At 39.6% G+C, this 12,390-nt stretch overlaps 1 protein-coding gene across 2 annotated transcripts in view; it reads left to right on the plus strand.

Annotated features, from left to right (window-relative positions):
* The first annotated feature begins 3,364 nt into the window (after positions 1-3,364).
* PLPPR4 (phospholipid phosphatase related 4) overlaps positions 3,365-12,390 on the plus strand; it is a 36,362-nt gene continuing 27,336 nt past the window's right edge. For both annotated transcript variants that reach the window (XM_024751264.1, XM_024751265.1), the window contains exon 1: positions 3,365-3,580. In XM_024751264.1, coding sequence (XP_024607032.1) covers positions 3,503-3,580 — 78 coding nt within the window. In that variant the 5' untranslated portion in view covers positions 3,365-3,502. The remainder of the gene's footprint in view (positions 3,581-12,390) is intronic.

The raw sequence follows: 12,390 nt of genomic DNA on the forward strand, positions 1-12,390 counted from the left end.
CATCTCTGAATCTTGTCTAGAAGATTTTTCTATAAAATAAGGAAACAATTTGCCCTGTTTACTGCATCGTTTTGAGCATCAAAAGTTTAAGTAGGTAAAACGCATCAACTGTTACCCCAATGTAAGGCATTATTACTGTGTTTAGCATTTAAGGTATTGTATAAAGTAGCTTGATTGTTTTTTGAAATGATTTTAGATGGGAAAGAGAATGTTTTAAAAGAAGGAAAGAAGAAGGAAAGAGAATCTGGGCAAGGGAGGTATAAAGAATTTGCAATAGCAATTGGTTTTGAATTCAGAAGCATTTCCTGATCCCTGACCATGTGGTCAGGTCAAGCTGGTCAAACCACCTAGAGAGGAAAGGAGAGTACCTTTCTTATGTCTCAATACTTTCTTGAAGTTTGAGGTGTGGTCAGCATGCATCTCTGATATTTTATCACATATTTTCAGCTCCTGGCCAATGAAATTAAGGAGCTATAGTTTTAGACTTATGTTTCACTTTCCCTTCATATATAAATGCTGAGTTTCCAGGATGATAAATTCAGGAATGTTCTAACTTGTTTTTTACATCTACCAAGAACTATAAATTCTGTTTGGATACTAAGAAAATGGAAAAAAAACAATACTCACACACAGTAACTTTGGTAGTAGTGAGAAGTATAGCTGATCGATAACACAATAATAAACAGAATCAACTAACAATTCTTGAACATTTAGCATGTGGAAGAAGCTATGTTACATGATTTTATATGCATGATGTAATTTAACTGAGCCATTCATTTCTTTAACAAATATTTACTGAACATGTGCTATTTTCCAGGAACAGTTCCAGTAGCCAGACACATAATGATAATGAAATGCTTGACCTTATAGAGTTTACATTCTAGTGTGAGAGGAAGGCAATGAAAAAATTGGCCAATAAATACTTTATAAGCTAGTTATAGATAGATAAACTAGATAGTTTAGATAAACTAGATAGCTATAAGTTCTATGAAAAAACAGAAAATAATGTGTAAGAGTAGAGTAATGGAGGCCTGGGGTGATTAATGCTGCTTAGGTGGAGCGAGTGGTCAAAGAAACCTTCCCTGAGGAGTTTAAACTTGAGCAAAGGTATGAATGGAGCCAGAGCTTAAACCATGTGATGTTGGCAAAACAGTGTCCCTGGACAAAGGAACAGTAAGTGTAAAGTCCCTGAGGCAGTACAAAGCTAGAGTGGGACTGCCAGACCAATAAGGCACAAAGCAATGTGAATGAAGTCCATGAATCAGGCAGGGTCCTTGGGTAGGGCTTTGAGGAAGAGGTGGGGAGTTTGGATTTTCTCCTGAATGTAATGGAAAGCTCTTGGAGGGTTTGGGCAGAATGACACAATTAGATTTACCTGTCAAAAGATCATTCTGGCTGCTGTATAAGGAGTGGTTTGTAGGCTATAGGGGTAGCAAGGGTGGAAGCTGGTAGAACACTTAGGAGCCTATTGTGCCAGTCCAGGACAGAGATGGTGGTAGGTGTGGAGGGTGGAGGTTGGAGGCCAGTAGTCAGCTTTGGAAGATGGCATAATTCTCTCCTGATTACCTACATTCTCTGAGTGAAATAAAAGTTGAAGTCATTAGCTGAAAATGTCAAGATTTGAAGAGACTGGAGAAGGTTTGAGTTAGTTCTCAGAGATTGAGAACGCGAACAGACTATGGAAAAATTACTAGGATTGTGACATAGTGTGGACTGTTTGAAGTTTGTGGTCATGAGTCCAATGTGACACAAGATGACATGGTTGTGTGTTCTTCTCCATCCACCTTCAGTTATTCTGGTAAAGGCAGAGAACTGGGCTTAACTGGGGCTGGGATTTTGCCAGGTGAGTGTGGTGAACAAGGAGTGGGAACTGAGAGATTATACTGTTGGACTCTGAAATCTAAGCCTGGTAGAAGGTGAGGGCATGAGGTGGTAGTGGCAGTGGTAGATCAGAAATGTGCACATTGGTAGATCAGATTGTCCTGATGCTGCCAAAGATCTACTGGATTATGCAATGGACTGAGTATTTGTTTCCCCTCAAAATTCATATGTTGAAACCCTAACCTCCAAAGTGATGGTATTTGGAGGTGGGGGTCTTTGACAGGTAATTAGATTTAGATGAGGTCATAAGGGTGGTGCCCTCATGATGGGATTAGTGCCCTCATAAGAAGAGAACAGAAAAGTAGCTCTCTTTTTCCTCCATGTGAGCATATAGCCAAAAAGAGAGTCCTCACCACAACCTGATTACACTGGCACCCTGAACTGGGACTTCCAGTTTCTAGAATGGTGAGGAACAAATGTCTGGTTTTTTTGCTACCCAGTCTATGTGTTTGTTTATTTGTTTGTTGGATAGAAGGCCAAGCTAAAGCTGGCAATTGAAGAAGTGAGTCGAAAGGTGAGGTAGGAATTGGCCCTCAGATGCTCGAAGTGGAGAATTTGAAGATATTGGAAATGACCAGCGGCATGTTATCATGGAAGTGGGTTACCTTAATTAGTATAATACAACGTTTTATATTTTCTGGGCTTTTTCTCCTCTGTATCCTTGGACTCTTCTGGGTTGCCAGAATAATCATAAAGTTGAGACAAGCCAAGAACATCACCAAAAAGTGAAGGACTTAATTTGTATTCTTAATGTCTGAGAAGTGCCTACTTTTACGGTTATGACTGTAGTACTGACGTGGTTCCGGGGGTGTGATGATGAGGTAACAGCACACCCTGGCTTTTGGGCTCAATGAGGATGCCCACACAACCGCCTCTATTAATGACTCATCATTCCCAGACAGGCAATAGTGAATGTTTATCAGCAGGTGAGTCGGCATATCCTAGGGAGCCAGGGAGTCTCCTAGGCAGAGAGTCCTCAGTCGGGGAAGTCGTTCCTGGATAGCAGCCAGCTCTCAAAGAGTTCCCATCACGGCCTACTTTTCAGTATGCGATCCAAGTTTTAATTTCGCGCAGATAGAGGTCAGTTTTAGCGCTGTGGGTCAGTGCTCAAGATCCTGGCTTCTGCTCTCCAGCAATCCTGAAGTTAGAGTTCCTAGAGGGATCCAGGAGGCTTCCCAAGGGGGCGTGGGTGCCTAGTCTCCTCAGCCTCGCTGCTGCAGAAACCAGGGGTGCGTCCCTCTTTTCCGATTCTTGACGTCAAGCCCCGACCGCCGCGAAGCCTCGCCTGGGCGCTGGAGAGCAGAGGGAGGGTGGTGGGGAGGGGAAGCCATTGCAGCAACAGCTTGGAGGAAGGAGCTGGACGTCTCCGCCGAGAAAAACCGGGGGTGGGAGCCAGAGTAGGGGAGGCAGAGGACCTGCTGTCTCTAGGAGCCTCTGAGTTGCTGCAAAGAGGGGCGGAGAGAGGCGGGGGCTCTGCCTGCACCGCGCTGGCTCCAGCGGTGCCCGCGGGGAATGTGACATCAGCGGCGCCGGGCGCTTGCGGCTGGAGGAGGCATCTCGCCTCGGCTGCGCTGTGCACACCTCGCCCCGGGGAAAACGCAGACCCGGGCAGGCGGCAGGGATGTCGGCGAAGGAGAGGCCAAAGGGCAAAGTGATCAAGGACAGCGTGACCCTCCTGCCCTGCTTTTATTTCGTGGAGGTGAGTTGGCCCAGCGCCTTGGCATAATGCAGATCCTCCGGGTGGCTCCGGAGCCAGTTCGGGTCCCGGACGGTGTTGGAGGCGCGGAGCCCGTGCCTGGGTGCGCGCTGCTGCCCCTAAATGCCCCACGCTCCCCCTTCCCCCAGGTTTCTCGGGAGCTCCCCCGAGTGTGCCTGTGAGTGCCCGCTAGCCAGGGGTGATTAACAGTAGCGATGCCACTGCTAGGTGGCCTGCAGACGGGAGATACCTGTGTGAGTGAGTGTGGGGCTAGTTCCCTGGCCCTCCTGGACCGCCTGGGTGCACAGCGTCATCAGTGGCCCAGAGGGGCCATGATACCGATATTTCGGGATTTGTGTCCTCAACCTGCGACTACGTATCTAGAACTCTGTGAGCTTTCTATAGGAATTCAAATACACACAGCCATGCCCGGGGTGTATGGGGGCTGGGGATGTTTACGTAGGATTAGGAATATTGATTGCTTTATTACACAAAAAACAAAACCAAAAGCCCTAACCCTATTAAAATTACTATGGTGCTCACATCAGCTTCTAAAATTGGGTCCACATCTCTAGGCATCAATTGGTTGGCCCTTTTCCATGGTTAACAAAAATCATCTGCATATACACAAATATATGTATATGTATACATATGTATATGTATGTATGTATAATATTTTTAAAATAAGTGACATCATCTGATTTTACATGATTTGTATGTGTGCATTTATTCTGTGCTGAGCAGTATTACAGATAAGCAGTTAACATGCAGATGTATTCATAAATGAACCGCTAACTTACCAAATGCAGCATTTAAGAAGGAAAAATTTCTGGGAGGGTTATAAAGATTGACAGGTACAGTGATTCCATGCACTGTGGTCCGTTGCATTAGGAAGACATTTTTAAGCAAGAGGTTTATTAAATCATAGGTAGAGAGGAGATGTATTGGATAGGTTTAGTGAAATCATATGGTTTTAAGCATAAAACTATATTCTGTGTAATTAGAGCCTGGATTGCATAGAGAATTATAAGACTGTTGCTGAATTATAAATATCCTTCTTTGGCTGTCTTTTCAGCCAAATATGGAGGTTTAGCACTTCCAAGTACAGATAGTAGATTCTGTATTTGATGATTGTGAGGCTTATCTGTGTTGAGGGATAGTTACTGTCTTGAAACTTGGGAGAAGAGACATTGTCAGATTGTTTTTATAGACAGTAGTATATGTGCAAGTTTCTCTTAGGTCTCGCAAATTTTAAAAATGGTTTCAGTGTTAAGAAAGATGTACGTGATTTGCATAAGTCTCAGAGAAATGATGGGTGACTCCTTCATCCATGACCCATAGAAAAGAAGGAAAAAAATTGACCTGTTTATTTAAAGTAATTAATTGATTCATTTATTTTTGCCCTTCCTCTTTTCACAAGGGATTTTGAGGCCATGGTTTAGATAATTTTGTTGAAAGCTAATGAAGAGTTTTATCGAGAAAAAACCTATGGGCACAGAAGATTCCATGGTGAAAGGGGTAAAGGAATAGAGAGATAAGGATCCCTGCCTTGAAGTTAAATCCTGTCAGGCCACTTGTCGCATTGCTAATCCACTGTGGTTTTGTCCAAAAGCACTTTCATTCACGTCTGGATCTATTACATCTGTCTAGGAGACATCAGTTAATTGCTGGCTTCTGCCTCCAGGACGGAGCACCTGAGGTCAGCTAGAAGCTGACCACATTTGGATTGCAGCTGTATGGCTTCGAGGAAAATACTTTCATGAAAGAGGACGCAAACCAGAGAATTAAGGATGTGCCTTAAAAGAATCTATGTGTGCACTTTTGAGGTACCTTTAATAGGAGTACATTATCTTTTAATCTAAAATTTTAAAAGTAAAAATGCCTCATAATGCATTTGAAATGTGTCTGTAGGAACAAATATCTCACAAATGTTAATTCTTTTCCATGAGTGGAAATAGCCCAAAATCATTACCTTCACTTTGACCCATTCAGATACCCTCTACAAATTCCTTAGCAGGGCAAGCTATAGAACAATTACTTGAGGACAGTTCATGGAATTTCAATGCGCATTTATGACATTATGTCTTGGGGGTAACAGATTTCAAACGGAGAGCCACAAAATTGGATTGCAAATGATCTCTCTGAAACTTAAATGCATGATGAACCTCTAAAGAGCCTCCAGAAAATGGGGGAAGACATTAGTACACCAATTATTTAAGGGGTTGACAGAATGCACTACTGAACTCCTTTGGAATGATTCATTTTGAGGCCAGTGAGAATGAGCTTTGTAGCTGCTTTGGAGGACGAATAAATATAGCATGAATTAACATGTCAGTAAAGTGCTCTAGAGTAATGGCACTTTGCTTCCAACATAGTTTCCCCAGACCTTTGTAATTAAAATGGAAAAGTGAAACATGAGTGAATCTTTCATCACATATCAGCCCAAAGAACATATTTTAAGCCTTTTCTGTTACTTCAGACAATAATTTAAGGAACAAAAAGAGGCAAAAAGGACCAGAATTTGAGGAGAAAATAGGACCTAAGAATTAAGTTAGGTTCCTACCATATACCATACAAAAATAAAGTCTGGACAGACCAATGATTTAGATTTTTAAGAAACAGTTAAAAAACTAAATAATAATAATAACACAGAAGTATATTTTTAGATTTTACAGTGAGAAAGGCCTTTCTTAACATATTACCAAAGTCAGAAATAATACAGGAAAAGACTAACACATCTTTCTACCATCCCAAATAAAGTTTCTCTGTAACAGAAGATGCTCTCAAGAAAGTTTAGAGAAGAAAACAGTCTCTGGGTCTCAAGTCAGTGACACCATGGACAGTTTAAACTTTGCCTTTCTTCAAGCAGTTCAGGCTGTTTCAAATTGCTATTCATGATAGGCATGAAATATGAAGAAACTAACTAGGAAACTGAGGAGCAACTTTCATTCCAACCAGAGGAGGCTAAAATCAATTTAGACTGAATTAAGGCAGAAAAACCTGGGCCTTACAGACAGATTGACCCGGTTCATATATCACCTGTGCCACATACTACTTGGATAATTCTGGCCAAGTTACTTCTCTCATCCTCAGTTTCTACATACGTAATAGAAATTATATGAAGTAATATAAATATATGTATTCATATATAATAGAAATTATAATAACCATATATCTTAGGCTATATTATGAGGTTAAAGCATGAAAGATACCATATATCATACCTGAGCTAGGCACTCAGGATGTATCAGTTTCTTTTGCATGGTGTCAGGGTATAGAGATTATATCCTATATATAGGCCAAGGTGTTCAGTCATTAAAATCAGGTAATCATGTCCCAGCTGACCACCAAACTCGATATTAAACAAACGTTAAGTTAATGGATAGAACTAATTTTTTCTTACATCTTTGGTTTATGCTGCCAATTGTTTATGCTGATAAAGGGGTTTATGGTTGACAGTAATTAAAAATATCAATATTACATGGTGATTTGAAAACACACCATGATTTCCAAGATGGTACCTCACTTTATAAACAAGTTTGACAATTCAGGTTTGCATTGTTCGATGTGGGAAAAGAAAAGTCAAATTATGAAAGGAACTCTCAAACAAGCATATCCAAAGCTTTATCAGGTTGAACAGAAAGCCAGTTAAAAGGAACATTCCACTGAAGAAAAGGTTTCTCTTGCCTTTAAAGTTGCAAAGCACTCTCCAAGTGATGGCTGTATCACTTACATTGCAATCGCACCCGGCAGCACGTCTAGAAATAGTAAAAGGTCTTTCAGCTTACTAACCCAATATTATACGTGAGAAGGCTGGTTGTCTGCGTGCCTAATGCATTTCCTTTACGACAAGCGTTACAACGGTCCCACCTGTGCTCAGACTCACAATTTCATTCTCATTAGTCATCCTGTTCCAAGATATGGGTTCACATTGACTCAGTATGTAATACAAACAAATGATAAATTACCCTTTAAACCAAAAAGATACAAGTTCTTAATAAATAAATGGGAAAAAGATTCTTCTCATTTAAACATTCTGCTTGATGGCATACATTTTTATTACTAATCTAATGTTTACTTTATGGAGGTAAAAGAGCAGTGTTGGACCTATATGCAAAGTATTTTTATAAAGCTATAGATGCAGATAGTTTGAAATTTCTTGTTTTTCATACACTTATACACACGCACGCAAGCACACACACACACACACACACACACACACAGAGGCATGCACAAACACAGAGGGAGTAGGAATAGCCTCTCTCCACTGAGTGCAAAATAACTCTACCTGAAGTATTACAGATTCAAAATATTGTAAACACGACAGACTTGAAATTATACAGAAAGTTTTCACTAATTTGAATATTGTACTTAACAATGGATATGTTTCAGGATTTTGTTCATGCAGGTTAATTACTACAGTTTAGGGTCAGTAAAATAGACATTGTGTTCAGGAGTAAAAGCCATCATTTCTCTGTTACCATCCTGACTGAAGAAGTCCAAAAAGCCTTTGTTTGAGCAAAGATAACCTGGTTAGTTCAGTCTGAACGTCATGCCTAGACGTTATGGTGTCTTGACAGACCTTAATATGTTTTCTATTTTTTTCCCACTGGAAAGTGTCCACTGTATCTTAATTGTAGCAAACATTAATTCACAAGATTTCTGTTTTAGCTCAAGATCTATGTGAAAATTATATAACTCATATGATCTTGCTGGAAAATATAGCTAGCTGATTTCCTTTTACATAAACTTTAGCATCAGTAGGAAGCACAAAATGACAACATTTCTGTATTGCACGTACCAAAATAGTAGCTGTAGGTTTTTTCCCTTTTCTAGGTGGCATAGACAGTCCACTCAAAGATGTAGTCCAAACCCACCAACAGAGATGAGCTGACAAATCTTTCCTCCTCTTTTAGGGTCACGATGTGCAAAGTCCTTTGGTGAAAAACACAAATGAAGTACAGATGATAATAGAGTCCTAAGTTTCACAGAGCCTAAATGAGGACATTTCCACAAATACCGAGACCAAGTATTGAACATAGAACCCGCCGTTAAGGAATTCTATACTATTGCTAGGCTCCCCCACTATCTTACTGTGTCTTCATGGATGAATCACTCATAGTAATCTTTGTCCTACTTTCCTCTAGAAGGAAAAAAATGTGTGCCTTCTACCAATCTCAAAGGGATATTAATAATAATGATAACAATAATAACAAGGAATAGTCAATTTCAAGCCTCCTTTATATGACAGACCCTGTATACATTATCTTTAATCCTGAGAACTGGATTATTTGTATTAAAGTAATATCGAGAAGGCATTATTATCCTTATTTTTTTATTAAAAAAAATTTTTTTTGGTACACGGGCCTCTCACTGCTGTGGCCTCTCCCGCTGCGGAGCACAGGCTCCGGACGCGCAGGCTCAGCGGCCATGGCTCACGGGCCTAGCCGCTCCGCGGAATGTGGGATCTTCCCGGACCGGGGCACGAACCCGTGTCCCCTGCATCGGCAGGCGGAATCTCAACCACTGCACCACCAGGGAAGCCCTATCCTTCTTTCTTTAAACCAGCAAATTGTAACTCAAAGAGCTAAATATCTTTCTGGTGACACAGCACTTAAGTGAAGGAGCCACGATTTGGGTTCTTGTCCATGTACATCTCCTCCTGCATTACCATTACCCCCACTCCACCTCACACATGACTCTAATAATAATGCTAAACTTAATGAGGGAGTGGGATGGGGAGACCTGCCTCTGCTGTGACTTGGCTAGCTTTGTGGTGTCTGAAGGCGTGTATGTGGAAGATGCCTGTTGAGGTTCTTTCTGTCTGAGTTGTGGAATAGAGTTTTCTCTTCATTCAGCTACTGAACTTGGCTTTCTTAATGCTATCTCTCACCTAGAGTAACTGAATTAATTCTAATATGGCTGTGTAGATGACACAATGACTGTCTACCTAAAAAGCTGCTTCCTTTGGGAAAGCACAAATGGTACCCCTGAGGCTTCTGCAGAGGAAGACTGAACACGGAGCTCCGGGTAGAGTGAGAGGGAAGAGTTGGAACGGAAAGAAAATTTAGAAAAGTAGACTGTGTATGTCTATGAGAATGATAGAGCGTGGAGGAAAGAATTCCTAAGAGAACAGAAACAGAGAGAGGCCAGGCCAAGGAGGATTAGGAGAAAAAGCATGAGAAAAATAGAAGATAGGAGTGAAGGGCATGTGAGGGTAATGGGCATCTGTGAGTAAGCCATGGAGATTCCTTTAGGCATTTGAGTTGTCTTTAAGTTAGCTTGTTAAATAAAAAGCATTTAGTGCACAGTTGTTACTGTTTACTTTAGGAATGTGTTACAAATATTATCACAATGATTTCCTCCTAGTATGTGTATACATCACAGGCTATTTCTCATGCAAGCTCTCAACAACAACAACAAAAAGTGAGGAAATGTCTTATTACAGAATTGTCTAATAAAATCATGTACTCCCAGGACATTTGGTTTGATTCTCCTATCACAGCATTGGTTTGATTCTCCTATCACAAATGAGAAAACTGTGGCTTGACAAGGTTAACTGAGTTACCTAAAAACACACTATGGTTAGTATCAGACAAGAATAGAGCCTGTCCCCCCACTTCTAGTGCTCGTTTCTAATTATACTATTTGTAGAATTCCTTATATTAGAGGGTTCCCCCCTGGATTATAACACAATACAGGTCATTCTAATCCTACACGTGAACAAACTGTGCCAGCTGTTTGAAAGTTCCATCTAAGTACCTTTATGTATTTCATAATACCACGTTGCATTAAACATGTTAAAGCAATTACGAATGGATCTTCTGCTTTTCTAAATTGTTAGGCCCTTTGAAAAGCATGGTTACAGCTAAAAATCATAAAATTGGACGTGATATTTTTCTTTCTCACTGCCCGACTGTCTACCTATAATTTCACAATTACTTCCCTGGACATGAGGTCTCTGACAGACAGTAAAGGAAAGTGGAAACATTGGAGGGAGTGAGGATACAATTTACAACATCAGTAACAAAATAACTGAATTTTCTTTTACAGTTTAATGTAATTTTTTCATATACATTGATTCATTTGATCCTTTAAAGACAACTGAGGAGTAGATATTACTTCTGTTTTACAAATTAAGTAACTGAGACTCATGAAGGTCCAAGAACTTGCCTAAAACCCAAGCAGTGCTCTTTTCCCCTGTGGGCCACAAGGAGAAAAATGTTTGTATTTAAACTGTGAAATGTCTAATTATGAATCTCTCAGCTTTCTTTGGTTTCTTCTAGAATTAGTTAGGTGAGACATGTACTTCCAGATTACTATGGAATGGAGTCATTTCCTCACAGTGAAGTGGATTTTGGAATGTGAAAGCCAAGGACAGAAATGCTAATTTTGACACAATTAATGTTGAGTTGTTTTTCCTGTCAGTAATTAGACACTGAATCAATTGCCTCTTAGGTCCATCACTGTTTGGTTGTTTTTAATCACAAAACATTTACGTTAATCAACATAAAGGAGGATAACTGCTTTCTTATTTGCTATCATAAGATGGCTTCTGTACATTCTTCTAAAACTGATATTAGACCATTGAGGTATAAATTAAAGAGAAGGGGAAATACAGGTATTTAAAATCAATGTGTGTTCAGGAAAAGGAAAACAAGGTATCAGTACATTTAGTGGACTGTTGTTGGGGAGTGAGAATCATGGAAAAATGTGTGGATATGTTGTCTACAACTTAATGTCCTCACCAAAGCCTGTGCTGTAGGATTGCCTTAGCGGTTAAATTGCCATTTAATAAAGTTCTAATCATGCTTCAGAAACTGGGTCTTCATGGAGAGTCTAAAAGAGAAGAATCTTATATTAAATACACTCCAAAAAGGGGTGCCAAAGTAAAATACCAGGGTGTATTCTGTTTGTACTTCCATGAAAATTCATTTAGTCATTGAATAAATATTTATTTATTTCTTACTATGTACCTTTTCGTTAAATTACTGGAAATAATATGGAATCATTACTGGCATACTTCCTAATCTATAGTAGGATTTCAATAAAGTTTGCCTGAATGGATGGAGTAAAACAAGCCTGATAGTTATAAATTTTTCCTTAACTTTTCTTAGCCAGTGGAGACATTTTTATCTATAAAATAAGTGGTGATGAAGGTTAAATCCATTTCCGAGGTCTGTGAGCCTCATTTCTTACTAATACTTATGCTCATTTTATGATTTAGAGCATACCTATGGATTAGTTGAGATTTGAGGCATCATTCAAAAGATTTTGAGATGCCTCTTCAAAGAGAGGCATCATTTAAACAAAGGACTTATAGTTTTAATTTTCATAGAAAATTATCTTAGTTACATAACGTATACATGCCAGCAAAGACAATTTTTTTGTGGCTATGTGGAACAAACGATAACATTTTTTTTTAGTAATAAATGTGCTTCTTTGTCAGATATAGTTGTATCCCATATTATATTGTATTTGTTTTATATATTTGTTCATGACTTTTTGATGCATCTCACAATGAAACATAGTACAATTATACTTAATTTAATCACAGCTTTAACATGTTGGAAAATAAAAGTTCTTAATGTCCCACATTAAGCCTCTCTTCAATATCTCTTATATTCATCAATCCCTTTCACAGATACATTCAAGTAAATAAGGTCTTAAGCAGCCTTGGAAAACCATTAATCTTGAAAGTGGGCTCATAATGTACATTTAAGTATGATCTAAGTATGTAGGAGACAAGCTTGGGAAAAGAGAGTGATTCATGATACATTGTTAAATTCTCATCTCTGAAAATAGATTAGAAA

This window comes from Neophocaena asiaeorientalis, unplaced genomic scaffold, assembly GCF_003031525.2.
Source record: "Neophocaena asiaeorientalis asiaeorientalis breed wild unplaced genomic scaffold, Neophocaena_asiaeorientalis_V1.1 scaffold147, whole genome shotgun sequence".
NCBI lineage: Eukaryota > Metazoa > Chordata > Mammalia > Artiodactyla > Phocoenidae > Neophocaena > Neophocaena asiaeorientalis.